At 39.2% G+C, this 21,566-nt stretch overlaps 1 protein-coding gene across 1 annotated transcript in view; it reads right to left on the bottom strand.

The window, feature by feature from the left end:
- Window positions 1-2,516: 2,516 nt before the first annotated feature.
- The window catches only part of LOC132834203 (cation channel sperm-associated protein 2-like), a 32,476-nt gene continuing 13,426 nt past the window's right edge, over window positions 2,517-21,566 (bottom strand). The window contains exons 6-12 of the mRNA XM_060852869.1: window positions 18,574-18,698; window positions 16,497-16,675; window positions 13,372-13,471; window positions 11,788-11,832; window positions 9,137-9,240; window positions 5,911-6,069; window positions 2,517-2,621 (exon numbers count right to left, since the gene is read on the bottom strand). Coding sequence (XP_060708852.1) covers window positions 2,590-2,621; window positions 5,911-6,069; window positions 9,137-9,240; window positions 11,788-11,832; window positions 13,372-13,471; window positions 16,497-16,675; window positions 18,574-18,698 — 744 coding nt within the window. The 3' untranslated portion in view covers window positions 2,517-2,589. The remainder of the gene's footprint in view (window positions 2,622-5,910; window positions 6,070-9,136; window positions 9,241-11,787; window positions 11,833-13,371; window positions 13,472-16,496; window positions 16,676-18,573; window positions 18,699-21,566) is intronic.

Genomic DNA, 21,566 nt, shown 5'->3' with positions numbered 1-21,566 from the left:
TTCAGACAATCCTGTAACATCTGATGCAGTATTAATATCATATCATCAAGGACTACATTTTAATCCCTAATTCTAAATAGTTAATCACTTGTCATACATACGCAAGGCCACTTCCTTCCTTTCATTTTCTATTTATATGAACAGTCATTTTATGAAATGTCATGCTTCGTTACTATCTATATCTTGTATTCTTCCAAAACATTATCTACCATGGTAACAGGTGTTCCTTTTGCGCAATGTACATCATACCCATGTTTGATCATTTTGTGCTCTCTTGATGGAATAAGGGTCCCCTCAGTTGTCATTGAAAAAGAAGGTGATGGAGGAGGCCCAGGACCTGCATGTCCTTGGCAGAATGGGAGGACAAATTGAAGTGGTCAGCCACAGGGCAGTGGGGATTTTTGGCGCTTGTGTCCCAGAGTTGTTCCCCGTAATGTTTCGCAAGTTGGCGTCCTGTCTCCCCAATGTAGAGGAGACCACATCAAGAACAAACACAGTAGATGAGGCGTTTGGATATGCAGGAAAATCTCTACCAGATGCGGAATGAAACTTTGGGGCCTTGGATGGTGATGAAGGGGGAGGTGTGGGCACAGGTTTTACACCTCTTGCAGTACCGAGGGAAGGGGGGGACAGTTGGATCTAGCGAGGGAATTACAGAGGGAATGGTCTCTGCAGAATGCAGACAGAGGTAGGGAGAGTAATATATCTCTGGTGGTGGGGCCTGATTGTAGGTGGCGAAAATGGCAGAGGATAATGTGCTGTATCTGGAGATTACTGGGATGGAAAGTATGAACCAGGGGTTTGGAGCGTGTGTCCCAGAGATGTTCCCTGAAACGTCCCACGACTTGGTGTTCTGTCTCCCCAATGTAGAGGATTCTCTTGCTCCTCAGATGCTGTCTGACCTGCTGTGTTTTTCCAGCTCCACACTTTTCAACTCTGATCTCCAGCATTGCTCTTTCGCCTTTTGAGAAAAGGCTCACTGCTAAGTCTACTGGATCCAAATTGGTAAAAATCTTAACTCATACAGTACAATTGAAGTAACATTGTTCACTGGGAATAGTAGTGCTATCATTGAGCTATCAAAGCAGCCAATCATATGATAGAACTCTCACAGTCATCCAATCAGGAAATAGAAAGTACAAATACTCAAATCACATTTTTTAAAAAAGAATTTACACAGACAAAAATAAAGACTGAGGAATACTTTTATTCTGAAGTTGAAATGCTGTAAAAAGTATTGGATTTCTTTTCTCATTATTGAAAAGAAAATCAATAATGAATCATAATGGAGACATTTACCAATATTCCATGTATTTCTCAGGCCCAGCTTGGATTTTCAGCAATACCAGATCACTGTTACAAACCATACTTGTGTCTCATTGAAATAGCCTTGATATTTTCTGGGATTTCTGAACAACAATGTGACAAATAAACTAATTTTGCTAATTGCCAAACCTGGTTGGGAATCTTGGGGGGGGGGGGGGGGGGGTGGTGTAACCATAGAGCAAGAGAATCTCGACAGTGTGGGAGCAGACCATTCAGCCCATTGATTCCACACTGAAGAGCAGCTCACCCAGACCCATGCATTTCCCATGGCCAATTCAACTAGCCTGCACATTCCTGGACAGTATGCAGCAATTTAGTATGGCCAATCCACCTAACCTGCACATCTTTCATTGTGGGAGGAAACTGCAGCACCCAGCAGAAATCTACAAAGACACAGGGAGTATGTGCAAACTCCACACAGACATACCGAGGGTGGAACCAAACTTTTCAATGATGCTGCATATTTTCACTTTACATCTCCTGTACACTTTGTTATGCCGTTGACAGAAACATCGTGAGGAATGCTATGGAAAGTAGGACCATTGTTATCCTATCTGACTTTTCCTTTCTTGGTTTGTTTTAAGGCAATATTTTACATAATTAAAATGCCTGAGTGTGCATTCATCTTTCTAGATATAGAGGTTGGATTTCTTTAAGGTCCTTTGCAGCAAATCCTCTATGTTGGGGTTCAATGTTTGCAGCTCAGCTGTTCAGAGTCAAGAATACAAAATGTGTTGCATGGAATGCAATGGATTTTCACTTTTACCATTGGAACTAAAACAGGCAGTAGCAGATCAGTTGTGTTTCTCAATACCACACCCCAGAATTAATTTCCATATAATGCACATCGACTGGTTGATCTGGTAACACCTGTTTTTTGAATGCTAGCAAGAGTAAAACATCACACCAATATCCAGGTCATTGCTAGTCTATTATTCTTGCGCCATAAAGGAAATTCCATATGGAGGCTTTGGCCCTCCTAGGTACCAGGAAACAAGCAGGATCCATTCCCCTTCATTCCCCCCACCTCCCTGCTATTCTATTACCCCACCCCAAAACTCCTCATGTGACTCAAGGGATAGAAATAACCGAAAAATTACAGGTAAAAGTGGTGTCAACAAAGTACATGATTCTTTAAGTAGAAATGATGAAGTTATAATATTGTAATAGCTTTCATGAATATTAGTGCTATTGAGCTTACAATTAACAGATTTTGCTTTCTTGTGTTTGTAATTTGGCTGCCTACAAGATCTTGAAGAGTTTTTACACGTCATGCATATTCATAAGGGCCTGAGCTGTAAACGAATAAAAATTCATTAGTTTAGATTCACTATAGTGTGGAAACAGGCCCTTTGGCCCAACAAGTCCACACCGACCCTCTGAAGAGCAACCCACCGAGACTCATTCCCCTACATTTACCCCAGACTAATGCACCTAACACTACGGGCAATTTAGCATGGCCAATTCACCTGAACTGCAATCTTTAGACTGTGGGAGGAAATCAGAGCACCCGGAGGAAACCCAGGTAGACACGGGAGAATATGCAAACTCCACACAGATAGTTGCCCGAGATGGGAATTGAACACAGGTCCCTGGTGCTGTGAGGCAGCAGTGCTAACCACTGAGCCGCAGTAGTTGTACAACTTTGTTTCATTTCAAATTACATCCTTGCTGTTAATTTTGGTGAATACAGCACCTTGCTCTGAACCTGGTTTAGATCCTGGAACATTCTATTTAACTTGTGCTGCTGAAAATAAAAATCTATTTTGTAATTATAAATAGCACTGGAAACCTTCAAATATACCCAAAAGTGACACAGTGTTTTAGTGTGTGAGAGCTGCAAACCGTAGGTGTTGCGGGAGTTACTGCAGACAATCCCAAGATTGTGCAATTTAGGTTTCTGACCATTGTTGCATAAAGTGGGGAGGAGGCATTGAGCAAAAAAATCAGGAGTTGGACTACAAGCAAACAAGGATACATCACCTCAACAAAAGCAAAATATCGCTGATGCTGGGAATGTGAAATGAAAGCAGCAAAATCTGAAACAGCTGATTTGGCAGCATGGATCAGGGAAGAAAAACAGTTCATGTGCTCAAATCAGGAACGGAGTTGGAAGGGCCAAGCTCTGAAGATGCTGGCACTGGGTAGCAAGCCAATTTCCTGACACAGGGTATTTTAATGGAAATACATTCAAGGTCCAGCCAGTCTGTCCATCTCCACAGAGTGCGAGTTTACTAAAAGCTGGCCTGTAGAAGGATTCTACCCTCCCATATCCCAAAACAGTGATAGTTTTTGCCTTGTTTTTATTTGATTTTTTAAAAAAATGTTTGTGAAAGAACACCGCATTGAAATTACCTCTCAGTTATTTACTCTTTATTGCAATCTGCTGCTTCTCTGAAGTTGCAAGGCCTCCAGGCTGTCCAGCTTTACCTCTACCTTTACTACATTTTCTGTGCCAACTACAGAAGATTTTCAGGGGAACATTCACTGCTGTGGGACTTGGTGAGTTACACTTTGAGAGCTGGCACAGACGCAATGAATCAAATGGCCTCCTTCTGTGTTGTAACAATTCTATGATTCCATAGTCTACATCTGAAATGCTGTTCTCTTGCATAAAAACTAAAGACGTTGTTTAAAAAAAAACCACTGTATTTGCAAAGAATTGAAATCAGGAAATACTCCCAGTTCGTGTTTTAGCTGCCGAAAGTGAAAATTTAGTCCAGAATTTCAGTTTGATGGATTTTTGATAGAATCATAATTTCTCATTGCCCTTGCAAAACACATATATAGTAATTAGGAAAATAACATTGGTAGAGGTCTGACAGACAACCACCTTCCTACTTATTGGTATGGAAGAGCAAGGGTAGTTTTACTTAATTCCTTGACTTATGCATCTACATTCCAACATTGTTGCAAATTGAAATTAAGAACATGAGGCAGTAGGAGGCCAAATGCCCCTGAAGCCAGGCCCACCATCAACATATTTGTGGCAGTACCATTGTATCAATTCCACTTTATCAACCAATCGTACATCCTTGATTCTTTTTGTGGACAGATATCCATTGACTGTAGTCATGAATATGCTTCATCACTGAGCAACCACACCTTCTGGGGTAGAACATGCAAAAGATTCAAAACCTTCTGTGTGAAAAAATGTATTCCCATCGTAGTCTTAATCTGCATAACTGAGCTAAAACAATCTGACCCCAGTGCTTGTGTAGACTGACTATTAATATTACTGCTGCCAGTTTTCACATTACCTAATGAAGAATAAAGGAGGATCATTGGATTCAAAATGTTAACTCTGTTTCTTCCACCATAGATGCTGCCAAACATACTGAGTTACTCCAACACTTTCTATTTTTATCTCAGATTTATAACATTCAGAATATTTTGCTTTTATTATAGATTTCTTCAGCATCTTACATATAGGTTTTAGAATCAGAGAATGGTTACATTGCAGAAGATTGCCATTTGGCCCATTGTGTCTGTACCAGCTCTCTACAAGAGCAACACCAAAATTGGTGGTGCAGCAGACAGTAAAGAAGGTTACTTCAGAGCACAAGGGACCTTGATCAGATGGGCCAATGGGTCAAGGAGTGGCAGATGGAGTTTAATTCAGATAAATGTGAGATGCTGCATTTTGGAAAGGTAAATCAGGACAGGACTTATACAATGAATGGTCAGGTGCAGGGAAGTGTTGCTGAACAAAGAGACCTTAAAGTGCAGGTTCATAGTTCCTATAAAGTGGAATTGCAGGTAGACAGGATAGTGAAGAAGGTGTTTGGTATGCTTGCCTTCATTGCATTGAGTATAGGGGTTGGGAAGTCATGTTGTGGCTGTACAGGACATTGGTTAGGACACTTTAGGAATATTACATTCAACTCCTGTCACCCTCCTATCGGAAAGGTGTTGTGAAACTTGAAAAGGTTCAGAAAACATTTACAAGGATGTTGACAGGGTTGGAGGGCTTGAGCTATACGGAGAGGTTGAATAGACTGGGGCTGTTTTCCCTGGAGCGTCGGAGGATGAGGGGTGACCTTATACAGGTTTATAAAATGATTAGGGGCATGGATACGGTAAATAGCCAAGGTCTTTTCCCCAGAATAGGGGAGTCCAAAACTAGAGGTTTATTTAGGTTATGATAAGAAGAGAAAGATTTCCACACAAAGGATGGTGCATGTTTGGAATGAGCTGCCAGAGGAACTGGTGGAGGCTGGTACAGTTACATTTAAAAGGCATTTGTGTGGGTACACGAATAGGAAGGGTTTAGAGGGATATGGGCCAAATGCTTGCAAACGGGATTAGGTTAATTTAGGATATTTGTCAGCATGCACAAGTTGGATCTAAGGTTCTGTTTCCATGCTGTACGTCTGTATGACTCCATGAGAGCAGTCCCAGATTCTTCAATCTGTCCATGTAACTGATGTTCCCCATCCCTGGAGTCTGAGACTCCTCTAATGGTGACTGACTCCAGGAATGAAGCTCCCGTATCTCGGGAACTTATTCCTGAGCTATTTGACATTACCTCATGTGTTCCAGTGGCATGCTCATTGCTCCTTTAGCACCAGATTTTGCACTAACCTGCAAGAAATTGTAGTTTCTTCCTTTCGCCCAGATTGTATTGGAGCTGTTCTAGTAGCTCGTAGTAATGGAACAAAGAATCTCTTGGCCAGATGACTTTCTCTCTTGCTGAATTACTTTGCATGAGCTTCATATTTTTACGAATATAGCTCTCCCAATCTGTGTAGAAATTAAACCAAAATGGATTTCAATGGATCTTTCATTCATGTTTAATCATGTGGTATTCTAACTGCTAAAAACACATGTGGATCAATTTTGAGATTCTATACGTGATTTAGGGGCCAGATGTCACAGGGAACATTTTAATGATGCACCTCTGAAGCAAGTGGAATGTGAACTCGGATCTCCTTACTCAGAGGTACGGACACTGTCACTGCACCTCACAGGGACACCCTAGTGGGAAAGCTGCCCTTGGAAGAGGTGCTGGAGCAATGGGAGAACATTGACTGTATATATGAAAGAGAGATTTTTTTTGTCTGCCTCATGTGCCTCTAGACACAGGAGCTATTAAGTCTTATTAAGTTTAAAACCGTAGGATTCTGACAAATGAGCTGCAAAAACCCCAACATCTGTCATTCGCATGGACTTACACTCACCGTTTTGTTTTGCATTAGCTATTTAAGGATAAGATAAGGCTTAAAGCATTGTGAACTTGGATATATACAATCGTCGGATATTTTTCACTTGTTGAAAATTGAAAGAAATTGTCACAGGAGGTGAAATCGCCACAGTCCCAGAGGATCATAGAGCTGCTGATCCATTAGAGACAGGGATGGCTTGGTGGTGGTATAACCGTGGGTTGCCACATCAATGCGAGGGGAGAGGTTGAGAAGGCGGCACCTTCAATGGTAACCTCAGCCGGCGCAGGAATTGAACCATATTGCAAATCAGCCAACTGAACTAACCAATGATAGCACAAATATTCATTATTTAAAGACAGCCCCAGGGGAATATATATCCAGAAGGAGACTTTAACTTAAATTTTCTAGTTAATTTAATACAGAAATAAAATACTGGGGAAATCTGAAATAAAAGCAAAAATACTGCAGACAATCAGAAGCTTAGTCAATATCTTAGGAGAGGGGAACTTTACTAATATTACAAGTCAGTGTTCTTATGTCAGAAGTGGGAAAAGTAATGGTGTTGCCAATTCTGTCACAGCAGGTCACAAGCAAGGAAGTTCATGCACAAAGACATCCGCACATAAAAACCAAAGCACAAAGTTATTGGACATGCAGGAGACAACCTGAGACATGGGTCTGAAGTGCAGGATACTCTTGGAAAATGTGAGGCTGTTGGGTACCATGAGATAAACCCCCACTTTTATCCCTGAAACATCAACCAACGTTGTCGCTGTCTCAACTCATCTGCTGCCGGAAGTGTCTTGTATGCATTCACACTTGTAGACTTGACTAAATCAATCTACTTCTTGCTGGTTTCCCACATTCTACCCTCTGTAAATCTGAGGTGATCCAAAATTCCACTGTCTGAGACTCTGCTCACAGTGAGCCCTATTCCTTGATCACCCCTCTGCTCACTGACCCATTCTCCTAGCTCCTAGCCAAGCAACCTCTTAATCACTTGATGTGTTATGAGTTCTGTCTACCCACAAGCCTCTGTCCATTGGCCAATATGGGTATATCAGGGGAAGGTGACTGAGGAAGCATGAAACTCATTGAGAGTAAAATACACAATGTTTATACCTGAACCGAAACCAAACTAAAACTGGTAGTTATGGATAGGCTTTCTGCCCGAGGGTTTGAACAGAAAGTGAAAGACACAGAGAATAAAAGAAAAGGTAAAAGTGTGGAGAGTACTAGTCGCCTACTCAGTAATGTTTGTCGATTCTTTTTAGTCTGCTTATTACAGTAGAATTCTTAAAGCTTGAAATCTTGCTCCATTTTTAAAAAAGTTTGTTAACTGAGAAATATAACACATTTTCATAAATTATTAATTCTACAATGGATTGTAATAGTTTTCAGATCTTGTCGTGACCTCATTCCTCACCACAATACTCTCCAGCCCCTTCCGTGATGTCTACACTTTATTAATCCATCCCCAATTAGTGGCCATAATTTCATCTGCATTGGCTTATGTTCTGCAATACCTACTCTCAGTTCTCCTCCTTTGAATTCAACTCTTTGAGCAATGTTTTGATTATCTAAATGAATATCTCTTTCTGCGCATTACAGTGAGGCAGACTGGGAAGAATGTGCTGCAGTCAGCATCACAGTGAGGCACACTTTGAACAGTATCCTGCAGTCAGTAGCATAGTGAACTTCAGAACTGAACTTGAAATGTAAATTGCTTTCTCTCTACAAATGCTGCTAGAACTGCTGCATTTCTCCAGCAATTTTTGTTCTTGTTTTAGATTTCCAGCATCGTTGTTTTATTTTAGTAGTTACGCAAATAGAATGTAATGCTTTATTGCAAGAGGAATTTGAATGCAAGAGTAAGGAGGTTATGCTTCAGTTACACAGGGTATTAGTGAGATTGTACCTGGAGTATTCTGTGCAGTACTGGGCTTGGTATTTTAAAATTTAACATAAAGCACCTTAAGACAGCTTGTTATGTTAAAGGAGTCAGATAAATGTGAGTTATCATTGTTTCTTGACCTACTAAGCTTTGTTAAATCAGTATAGGAGAACAACAGAGAGGTGAGGGAAGTGGAGAAGAGAATTAAATTGATAGGCAACCTCTAACTTGGAGCCATGCCTGTGATTGAATAGAGATTTCTGGAAAGTGATTACCCAGTCTGTATTTGTTCTCCTCAGGTGTACAAGAGACGACACTATGGACAGCAAATCCAGGATACTAAATTGAAACACATGCATCTATAATGAAGTAGAACAATTGTCACCCCTGAATGGTGGGAAGGGAGGAGGTAGTTCGTTTTCTGCACTTGCATAGAGAAGTACTGTGGAAGGGAAGGGGATAAGCAGGTTGACTATTTCTCTCTCTAAAGAAGCTGTTTGACACGCTGAATATTTCCAGCAGATTCTGTTATCTTTATCCAAGAATCTAACCTCTAACAAGTTCATTTCAAAATGCATATTGACAGTGCTAATATTTCCACTAAATTGAAGACAAAAGGAAGTTAACAATATTTATTGTTAAAAACAGGGTGTTAAGTTAAAATTGAAAGTCAATAATGCAGTGTTTTTGAAATTCATGGTATGTTTTAAAGTAAATTAATCTTTCAAGTTTGTTTTCATTCATCTCTTACCTTTACCAGCTTTGTAAGACAGATCACTTGAATGACTTGCATGGCTGCTTGATTTAAAATCCATTTCACTCACATGAGTTAAGTCGGATTCTGATCGTCTCTCTCTGCATGTAGTGAGCAGTAGAAATTAAAATAATGTAGTGCACAATGTTATGATATAGTTTTTTTCCTGACTTATATAATCTTCATTGTTCTTCTGAAGGTAGTTATAAAACAGATCTAAGTAATTGACCAAGCGGACTCAATTCTTTTCATAAATTTGGATGATGAGCTCCAGTTGGTTGCATACAAGTAATTATAACACACAGCACAATCTATACTCAGCAAAATGTTTAAACTTCCTCCAATACTTTCATTTTAATAAAATTGCTTGTACAGGAAGAAAAGCCAAATGGAATTTCAACTAAACTATGATATAACTTTCATTTTCCAGATGTCTGAACATCTGTAGGTTCCAGCAGGAATCACTTTAAAGTGGCAATCAGAAGCAGACTGATTCTTCTCTTTCCTTGACCAGGTACATAAAAGTCTATCAGCACTTCTGGCGGTGACAGCACACAACTCAGAATTAATCTAGAAAACTCAGAATTAATCTAGGCAGAACATAGTACTCTCCGGGCTGGTTTGCTTCAGTTCTGCAGGGAGCAGCACCAATTTCTGTCAGTTATTTTGCAATCTGCAAACACTTTTTTGTCCAAAATCAATGACAAAAACCTCTTAAGGGACTCACTTTATCTTTTTAAAATGAAGTTATGAAGCTACTAAACTGATAAATAAAAATATCTAAAGATGTTAGAAATCTGAAAGAGAAATGTAAAATATTAGAAATAATCAGTAGGAAAGATCAATGCTGTATGGCTTGCTGGCTGTTTCAGCGTTTTCTTTTTATCAACTGATTATTAAGCCAGGTGAAAATACAAGGATCACATAGTTGCATTTTGAAATTATTTCAACATGCTCAAAAATAATGATTGATGGTGGTGATTAATTATGTGAACAACATAATGCAAATATTTATATTTAATAATATTTAAGGTATAACTTAGAAGATTCATGCACAGTTACTGAATTTAAAAGGCTACTTCAGGCAAAAAGAGTAAATAAAAAATGAAGACTTCTTTCGATGCATGTTGGACTTCTGATCAACACATTACCTTTGTATTACAATCAAACACAAGGGCAGCACAGTGGCTCAGTGGTTAGCACTGCTGCCTCATGGCACCAGGGACCTGGATTCAATTCTGGCCTCGGGCGACTATGTGGAGTTTGCACATCTCCCAGTGTTTGTGTGGGCTTCCTCCAGGTGCTCTGGTTTCCTCCCACAGTCCACAAAGATGTGCAGGTTAGGTGAATTGGCCATGTTAAATTGTCCATAGCGTTGGGTGCATTAGTCAGGGATAAATGTAGGGTCCGGGAATGGGTCTGGGTGGGTTACTCTTCGGAGGGTCAGTGTGGACTTGTTGGGCTGAAGGGCCTGTTTCCATACTGTATGGAATCTAATCTAAAAATTGTCATTGTACAGTGCACTACAAAAAAAATTAAACTTTCATGAAACTATTGCAGACTTTAAATATTGTGTTTTTTCAGTAGCAGCATGTAAAAGCATTACTGTGTTGGATTTTATTCCTTGGATGAAATATGGTAATGCAGTTGATGCTACAATATTAACAAATGTAGAAATATCTTGTATTGATGCCAGTGAACTGAAAAAACAATTGTGTCTGAACCCTTGTAAAACACAATAATCCACTCCACAAGGGTTACCATAAAGTCTTATGAATAAAACTGCTAATCACCACTTTTTAAAAAATGCACCTGTGTAAAAAGGACCGCAGTGATGAAAACAATGTTACATTAAGCTGTGCAAAGAATGAAAATGTCTCCAAGCCTTTGGATGAACGATATAAAAATTAATCTTTGGACAGTGAGAATAACGTGACATGTGAACATCAATAATGGAGACTTAAGGCATGTGGAGTCAAATAGCTTCCCAGCATTCTGATGAGAAATCCTTCTAATATTACCAGAATATGCTGGAGCATTGAGAGAAGTAATGACAAGAACACAAAGTGCATCACTTTGAGAAGCAATATTACAATAGTAAAAGTATGCCATTAAGGATTGTATAAGTGTGAACATTATGTGTACTAAGCCACCCTGATAAATAAGTGTAATTTTAATTGAGATTTATTAGATTAGATTAGATTACTTACAGTGTGGAAACAGGCCATTCGGCCCGACAAGTCCACATCGACCCACCGAAACGCAACGCACCCAGACCCATTCCCCTACGTTTACCCCTTCACTAACACTATGGGCAATTTAGCATGTGCTACGGGCAATTTAGTATGGCCAATTCACCTAACCTGCACATTTTTGGACTGTGGGAGGAAACCACCCACAGCACGAGATCTTGGAAGATCGTGACAAGTTGCAAGCATTCATGTTTATTGAAAAAAAAACTCAACTCATACTTGATAAGCATGTTTTATCTGAATTTCTGAATCCAAAATCCTACATTAGTTTTCTTCTATTTCTTGGCTAAGACACCAGCTTTTACATAATATTCCTAGTTCTGCAAATGCCATGTTTTGATACTTAACACAAGAAATTCACTTTCACATATTAAGTAAGAACAATAAGTCACTTACCCTTTGTTCAGAACATCTTTTACACTAATTTCTGGGCTCAGTCTCCTGAAAATCAGTAACAATAGTAGGCAAGTTTTAAATTGTTATCCTCCCCTCTCTGAGTGCCTCACTTCATAAGAATTGCATCCAAAAATTATGATATCTAAAACAATTCCAAGGTCTCTGGTGATATCTCTTGAAAGAAACCAAACAGAGCAAAGCAGGCTTCCACCCCAATGTCCCTTAACCAACTTAATTAAAGCAGATAATCCAGCCATTACTGTTTGTGGAACATTGCTGAGCCCAAATTGGCTTCAATATTTACTACATTACAACCGTGATTACATTTTAAACAGTGACAGTGAATGGCTTTAGCATGGCACTACTATTAATAAATTCTGGCATTTCTATGTCTTTCTCTGCCAGCAATAACTCAGAATATAACTCCAGATAGAAAATGGGAATTAAATTTGGCCTCACATGTTGTTGGAATGTAATGGGTATCATCCAGGGATCAAAACAGTATAATTTGGACTAAAAGCTATCTTAGTGAGGGCTCTAACATGCTCTAACAATCAATGATTGTTGTAAGGAAGGCAGACCATAATGGTAATCATTTACAGGATGTTACATGGCAGCTGTGGTATTTTCACAGATGACCAGGCCCAGTACCTTGTGATATTTGCTACTTCTACCAGCTGAGAAACAGAAACAACATATTGAAAAAAAAGGAAGAAGGGCCAAGGTCAGAGGGCACATTGTAAATATTGTGGAGGAAATCACACAAATATTCAGTGTGGGGAAGGCAGCATTCTAACTGCAAGACATTGAATCACTTTGCATATGATGTTACACTGGAAAGAAGTAAAGCAAGCCTAGGAAATGACAGTTGGAGAGATGTCAGTTGATGGAATATAATTGGCATCATCAGGCCTGAAGGTGATAAATGGTTTGTGACTGCTAAATGATAACTGTAGAACATCAAGTGAATGTGAGTGTTTGACAGACATTAGTGTTTTGTACAAGTTCATGACCTATTCGGATCTATATGACATGGTTCAAAATTGTCTCCCAAAAAGACGAAGCCTCAAAAATGAGGATGACTCTAGGTGATGGAATAACACTCTTACCAAGTGGATAAATTAAGCTGAGAGCCCAACATTAGAGGAAGCATAAACATATGGTGTTCCAGAGAGTAGACATGAAACAAAATACGTTCATTTCAGCTGAGGCTAGTCTAGAACCTGTGCTAGTAACTTAAATGTGCCAGATGAGATTTACAGCATTTCGCAGGTCACTAATCCATTGACTGCTGAATAAATCCTATAAGACTACAGAGCTGGTTTTTACGAGACTTGAATGTCTTCCTGATGAATTTAATTTTGAAGTGGATGAGAGTGCTCCGGAACAGTATCAATTCAGACAGCAGTGACCTGTAATAACACTGGTCACCAAAACAATGAAAACAACCTATTTCAAAACATGACATATTTTGGATAGAAAGAAACCACTTAAACTAATGTGCAATGCAGTATCTTATTTATGTGATCTGTGGTTTGCACATATTCAATATCAAACAGACCAAAATATAACATTGCCTTATACCTCTGCATCATCTGTAGTTTAAAATGGTCTGCTCTTCGTTGGGCTTCAAGTTGCTTAATTTGTTCTGATAGATCTTTCCTTATAGACTGAAAATTGCTCACTGCAGGTAAAACAAAAAAAATGTTTTGAAACTACAGAAAACCTTTTCTGATGAGTTTTGAAATTGTAATGTAGACATTTCTTTGATCGGCTTAAATCTTATGTGAGCAGTGTTTCTGTTATTGTCCATTAAAGTGTGCAAGTTACCCAATTGGTTTACAATTATATTGAACACAGAATACATTGCACACAAAGCAAACTCTTCATTTGCATTATTCTCATTTTTGGTGTAATAAATTGGACCCATCAAATGTCAAATGGTTGCATCAATTTAAAATCATCAATCACAATAAGGTATTTTACGAGAAATATCTGAAATTGAACATAATATGCCTTTGCATGAATGATAACATGGGATAATTACTCATGAAAGAATCATGATGACCCAGAGTTCCAGCTTGGCTCCTGGCTTTGGACACCCTTCATTTCCTTAGGTGACCTTCTGAAAAGGAATTAAGGTATGCTATTGCATCTGCCAAACCTCTTCAATCAATGAGGTGCCATCTTATTGTACAAACAAAGGGAAAATAGATTGTACTTATCTCCTTGGGCCACCAGAAAGATCTGCACAGCTAATGAAGTACTTTTAGAGTATAACCATCATATTTATGTTGGCAAGTGAGTGAGGCAAATTGCACACTGCAACATTCACAATTGTGCACAACAATGACATTATATATTAATGATCTGGATGAAGGGACTAGGGGCATTCTAGCAAAGTTTGCCGATGATACGAAGTTAGGTGGACAGGCAGGTAGTACTGAGGAAGTGGGGAGGCTGCAGAAGGATCTAGACAGTTTAGGAGAGTGGTTCAGGAAATGGCTGATGGAATTCAACGTGAGCAAATGCGAGGTCTTGCACTTTGAAAAAAAGAATAAAAACATAGACTACTTTCTAAACGGTGAGAAAATTCATAAAGCCAAAGTACAAAGGGATCTGAGAGTGCTAGTCGAGGATTCTCTAAAGGTAAATATGCAGGTTGAGTCCGTGATTAAGAAAGCGAATGCAATGTTGTCATTTATCTCAAGAGGGTTGGAATATAAAAGCACCGTTGTGCTACTGAGACTTTATAAAGCTCTGGTTAGGCCCCATTTGGAGTACTGTGTCCAGTTTTGGTCCCCACACCTCAGGAAGGACATACTGGCACTGGAACGTGTCCAGCGGAGATTCACACGGATGATCCCTGGAATGGTTGGTCTAACATACGAGGAACGGCTGAGGATCCTGGGATTGTATTAATTGGAGTTTAGAAGATTGAGGGGAGACTTAATAGAAACTTACAAGATAATACATGGCTTGGAAAGGGTAGACGCTAGGAAATTGTTTCCGTTAGGTGAGGCAACTAGGACCCGTGGACACAGCATTAGAATTAAAGGGGTCAATTCAGAACAGAAATGCGGAGACATTTCTTCAGCCAGAGACTGGTGGGCCTGTGGAATTCATTGCCGCAGAGTGCAGTGGAGGCCGGGATGCTAAATGTCTTCAAGGCAGAGATTGATAGATTCCGGATGTCACGAGGAATTAAGGGCTATGGGGAGAATGCTGGTAAGTGGAGTTGAAATGCCCATCAGCCATGATTGAATGGCGGAGTGGACTTGATGGGCCAAATGGCCTTACTTCCACACCTATGTCTTACGGTCTTATGGTCTTATTAATTGAGGGATAAAAATTGGCCAGAATACCAGAAGAACTCCTCTGCGTTTTTTTTAAACTTGCATCTCAGAAGCAGTCAGGGTTCAGTTGAACATCTCATCTAAAAGATCATACATTTGACAGTGCAATACTCTTTTCGTGCTACATTGAAGTAAGAAATGACATTATTGGCTATGGTATGAGGAATGAGACTTGCACCCATAAACTTCTACATGGAACAAGCTTGCTCACATTTGGACTAGAATAAGAACGCATATGTTAATGAAATGATGACGTATACAATGACATCAACTGACACATGCTTTCGAGACTGAGAAGAGAGGATAGCAGGGTAATACAAACAATGGTATTCTTTACTAGAAAGCAAATGGGGTGCTAATGCTGGACATCAGAAAAGAAAACAGAAATAGTGAAGAGAGCTTCAGCACCTTCTGTTTTTACAGAACTCATTATGATCAAAGCTGATGTTATTAGTTTTCTTTAATTCATTAGGTTGTCTTTCACTGAAACAAGCACCCAATACTTCAGATTTGATTCAAACAGCAGAACATAAGATTGTTATACAAATGACAAATGGATAAAATAGATTAAGCCAAGTTATTTACCTTTAATACAAGTTGAAAGGTTTCAAAACATAATTTTAAAAAAATCCCATCTCTCCCAACACCATCATTTTACAGTACTCAAAACCTTTGGTTCTGTATCATATCCTTAAGTTTAACTTAACTGTTCCTATCAATTCTTAGTCCTGACAGTTTGATAGACTTTTTCCTGATTATACACATACCTTAAGGTTAGACTTCTTCTTGAATAATGCCTTCAGAGTTCTAAATAAATAATTTTGATCTGAAACTTTAAAATTGAAGTCTCAACACTGAGAAAACCTATTTCCTAATATTTTTGAAAAAGCTCCTTTCTCTAAGAGAAACGGTTTCATTTGTCTTACTTATTTCAACCAGGTTTCTACAAACTGAAAAGAAAACCTTCCAATTTATGGGTTTTTCTCTAAGCATAAAATAATTTCTAAACCGAAAGCAACCTAATGCTCTTCAATGTTTACATAGTCCACTTCTTGAAACTTGCCCAATGCAACTAAATCCCCATTGTCACCCAAGGAAGTCAATCTCTCAGGTTTTAAAAATCATGTCTCCAGAAATATTGACAACTTAATCATACAACACCTCATATACACAAGCCAAAATCAATATACCACTAGTTTAAAATCCAACTCTAAAATAAACGCATGTAAAACACAAACCTTACCTCAAACTCAAACTTTTTGTGCGTAACATAAACAAATAAGGACCAAGCCTCTTAACATCTTGTATTCTATATTTTTAATGCTGAATTAAAATGTACAATGCTTTGCTTACCCATTATCCCGACAATTATATTTCTGAATATGAAGGAACCAATCAGGATCCAGAGCATTATATAAATCCCACTTGCTATTACATCAACTTCATCAACCTGCCATATGTCGGTGAGCAGAGCATACCAATGATCCAAGGTAAATAACTGGAAGAGGGTCTGTAATGTATGCGGGATACTCCTGGTAAGAAAAAAATCATTTTTGTGTAAAGCTCATTATTTTTGATTGCATAATATCAAAGCAAACAAAAATATATACTTCTTGTCCCAATATTTCTTCCCTCATTGATCATCTTCTTACTTTTCACTGTTCTTATCTTCATTAATTGTTGAACTAACCAACTTGGATCGTAGTTCAATAGCATTGTCAAGTTAACCTGCTATTGCCTGCCACACCCATTTCACAAAGACTGGATGGTAACTCCTCTGCACCAGAGAAATGAAATCTACCAAAATGCCAGAATTGTAACTTTACTGCCAATGAAGTACAAAATCAAGCCGTTTCCAGTGACACTATTAATTATATCAGTAAGAAAACTATATGTCAATCAAAAGAAGTTATTACTCGTCCATTGAGGCCAAACCTACCATTTGAAATAAGCATGTCATTAAAAGGACCATGTTAATACTCAGTTGGTGCTCGATAGCAGCATTGCCTCAGAATATGCGATCTCAGAATCTTGCCTTGCAATATTGGGTCTGAGAACCACAGTTAGTGAAGCCCTGCTTTTGGTGTATAGTAGAGAAGTGTATCCTTAGCTAGAGGACTCTGAAACATTCTTTAAGAACTATACATTTGGTTCCTTCATCAATGTTATTGAAGTTCCAATACTGATTCCTATAGCATATATCACTCATCACATATCACCAACCTGAAAGTCACCCAGTTTTGCGTCCCTACCCTTCCTGCTTCTTTTTAGCCAACCAATGCTAACGTGTTAACACCAATAATATAAGCTCTTATTTTGCATAGTACATTTGCTCTGTGTGAGATGTCTGCTGGATTAGTGCTACACTTGTGATGAAGCATATTAGAGCATCTGCTAGCTGTAGAACACACTATAGAAATGCAAGGCTTTTTTTCCCCTGAATAAAGGGATAGCACCGAAAGATATAGTCCCACTGTGGATAATAATGCCAAAAATAACTGAAAATAACAACATGAATAATAACAAATAGAAACACACCAAGACTCATTTCACAGTACCTTCTAAACCTATGACCTCCACCATCTAGGAGAACAAGGGCAGCAGGAACATCATCTCCTGCAAATACCTCGCCAAATCACACATCACCCTGATTTGGAACTCTACCACTGTTTTTTCACTGTTGCTTGGTCAAAATCCTGGAACTCACAACATAATATTACTGGGGGGAATCTGTCCACCTCAAGGACCGAAGTGATTAATGCAGACAGCTCACCATCACCTTTGAAAGGGAAATATATGCTGGCCTAGTCAGCAATGTCTAACTCCCACAAATGATTATATGTATGTATGTACACACACAAGAATATATATTACAAAGGATTGCCAAAGACACTTATTATTTATCAGTCCAATTCAGAAATGATGGTATTATATATTACCTTCTTTGATAACTGTAACATTGATAAAACTGAGTGTTCTTAACTATATTTGACATAAACACAAAGCACAGAAAGCTGCTGAAAGGAACCTTTGAATTAGCAAATGAGGGTTACAAAATGCAGCTGGCATATGAAATGTCATGCAATACAATTTGCAGAAATCTCCTGCGCTTGCCATTAAGACATAATGTGAACAGTGCAGAGAGCTATCACTGCAGATTGTTGGTGGTAGACCTAACCTAGAATATGAACAGTGAAGACTTGGTTTTGTTATCGTTCACATGATTTAGCAGTAAGGGCAGTCAATTCTATCTTTACTTGGAATATTGAAAAAAAAGAGAGAAATCCTCATATTTGTGAACATACTTGAATAGGCCATTGCATTTAACTGGGTTCTTCCTGAAACTTGCCTTATTGAAATGAGTCACATATGGAAAGAGTTAAATCTTATAAAAGTCACGTCATTTTAAAAGTTTTTAAAATGTATTTACCTAAAAGATGAATGGTAATACAGTCCTGGTTTGTCAGATTCAGTGTAACTACGAAAAAGTGACACTCCAACCACTGCGAACATGTGAGCAAATATCAACACCAACAGCAGGATGAATGTTATTGTCTAGAATAGATACAAAATTCATCATCAATTTGTCACATACATACATAAGTAAGACACAATATCTGCCCTTAATTTAATGTTAATTATGAAAACTAATGGAAGTACTCAGTGAGTAAATGGAAAACTTTCATACATTCAAAGTCTGTTAAAATCACTACTTTTTGGAATCATTGGAAATCTAGAATTTGTTTAAGTCTTAGCACGTATATCCATAGTAAAGTAATTAAGAATATGGTGAAGGGGCTGGAAAGTCTGGCAGCAGTCACAAATGCTGAATCTCCATCCGAAATAGCTCAATAGAAAAATCTCGAGAAAATCTCGAGAGCATGGGACTTCCATATGCCCCGCGGAATATCCATGAGTTTGAAAGGGGCAAGGCAGGTGGAATGCCTTTGTAGTGAGAAATCCTGCTGATCCCATCTATGGAAAATCTCTAAGTGTGAAAGCCAAAACAGAAAGGATGCAAACAAAACCCACCAAGCTTTGAGGACAGGGTCATAAGAACAGAAGAAATAGGAGCAGATGATGGCCAACATGTCTTCTGCTGGCCATCTTGTCCATCAAGCCTGCTTCACCATTCAATGAGATCATGGCTGATCTTTTCATGGACTCAGCTCCATTCATCTGCTGACTTTCCATGACCCTTAATTCCTTTACTGTTCAAAAATCTATCCTTGCCTTAAAAACATTTAGCAAACTGGCCTCAACTGCTTCTCTAGACAGGGAATTCCACAGGTTCACAACTCTTTGGGTGAAGATGTTCCTCCTCAACTCAGTCCAATATTTGATCCCTCTTATTTGGAGGCTATGCCCCTCGTTCTAGTTTCACCCGACAGTGGAAACAACCTCCCTGTTTCTATCTTATCTACTCCTTTCCTTATGTGTTTCTATAACATTCCCCCCCACACCAATTCTTCTAAATTCCAATGAGTATAGTTCCAGTCTACTCAATCTCTCCTCATAAGCCAATGTTCTCAACTCCAGAATCAAACTAATGAACCTCCTCCACACCCCGCTAGCGGCAGGACATTCTCTCAAGTGAGGAGACCAAATCTGTCAATGATTTGGAGATGCCAGTGTTGGACTGGGGTGTACAAAGTTAAAAAATCACACAACACCAGGTTATAGTCCAACAGGTTTAATTGGAAGCACTAGCTTTCGGGGCACTGCTCCTTCATCAGGTGAATGAGCAGCGCTCCGAAAGCTAGTATGCTTCCAATTAAACCTGTTGGACTATAACCTGGTGTTGTGTGGTTTTGAAATCTGTATACAGTACTCAAGGTGTGGCCTCACAAGTACCCTACAGAGCTCAGCATAATCTCCCTGTTTTTAAGTTCAATCCCTCTCGCAATGAAGGTCAGTATTCCATTTGCCTTCTTAACTATCTGCTGCACCTGCAAACCAACATTTTGTAATTCATGTGCAATGACACCATAGGTGTCCCAAAGAGTCATAGTCTGAATATATAACAAGTAATAAGTTGTTTGGTGAGAGATGAAAATTTGTGAAAGGGAGAACGTGCTTCTTTCCTTTTACACCTTTTCCACCATCTGATATTTGTTTCTTACGCTGTCACAGGCAAATAACATGACAGGTGACTAACTGGTAAGTGATTCTACTTTCAGAAATATTTTGTCAAAGTTAAAGTATGGGAGCGCAGCTTGACCAAGTACAATAACCATCCTGTCGTATGTGGGAAGTTATGGATGCAGCACGTGTCTTAGACAGACATTTGCTGCAAGAATCACCATTAACTGAAGTTTGATCTCTGGATTTCAAATTTCAAGCAGTTGCTGAAGTCACTGCAGTGTTTTAACGAGACAGCAATTTTGGGCTGCTCCATCAAAGCCCCTTTCGAATTACCTGCACAAGACCCAATAACTTAATAATTGCATTTCGTTATTGTTAGGTCGTGGGAATTAACTGATGATTCACTTGTTGGCTAAAGACTGAAAGTCATTGGTGTGTTAAGAGTTATGCATATAAGCTGTCACTCTGTGAATGCTTACAAAAGCACTTGAAGATTGACTCCAGTTCCATCTTTCGTCATCTGGCTGTGTGAAATATAGCACTGAGGTGTGAATTCACCCTGTGGGGAACTATTACTATTCCATGGTTTTGCCTTGCTCTGGCTCCAGGCCACTCATGCCCAGTGACTTACCAATTGCAGATTCCATTTTTGTGTCAACATGTGCACAGCAGCAATGGCTGAGTGATGGCTACAAATCTGAGATTTAATGATGGTAATATTGAAGGATAGTGCCCTGACCCTCTTGATCTTTGGGCATCAGCACTACTTCCTGACAAAATGACAGTTCTTAAGTATCTGAGAGGAGAAAGTTACAAGCATAAGGCTGGAGTGCAGTGAAACATTATGATGAAAATACAGATGCATGTTAGCTCCATCTGCAATGTGTGAAAATGTGGATGGGGTTGCCGGATTTCTGCCGTTGTGTGCCATCTTTGCTCTTCCTGTATATCAAATGCTCTTCCACAGCCTGCTTCCAGTCATTGTTTGATTAAGCCTTTAAGTGGTGCAGTTTGAGCTTTAGGTTGTATTGTGGAAAAGGATATGGAAGATGTAGACTGTAGGGAAACAGATGGTGACATCTTGCAAATGTCTAGATTCCACAGGAGGAAATGCTGGACGTCTTGAAATGCATACAAGTGGATAAATCCCAGGACCTGACCTGGTGTACCCTAGAATTCTGTGGGAAGCTAGAGAAGTGATTGCTGGGCTTCTTGCTGAGATATTTGTATCATCGATAGTCACAGGTGACTGGAGGTTGGCTAACGTGGTGCCACTGTTTAAGAAGGGTGGCAAGAACAAGTCAGGGAACTATAGACCAGTGAGCCTGACCTCAGTGG

The sequence above is a fragment of the Hemiscyllium ocellatum genome, chromosome 39 (assembly GCF_020745735.1).
Source record: "Hemiscyllium ocellatum isolate sHemOce1 chromosome 39, sHemOce1.pat.X.cur, whole genome shotgun sequence".
Taxonomy (NCBI): Eukaryota; Metazoa; Chordata; class Chondrichthyes; order Orectolobiformes; family Hemiscylliidae; genus Hemiscyllium; species Hemiscyllium ocellatum.
The sequence above is the reverse complement of the archived record's forward strand: the minus strand, read 5'-3'. Positions and strand labels throughout refer to the sequence as shown.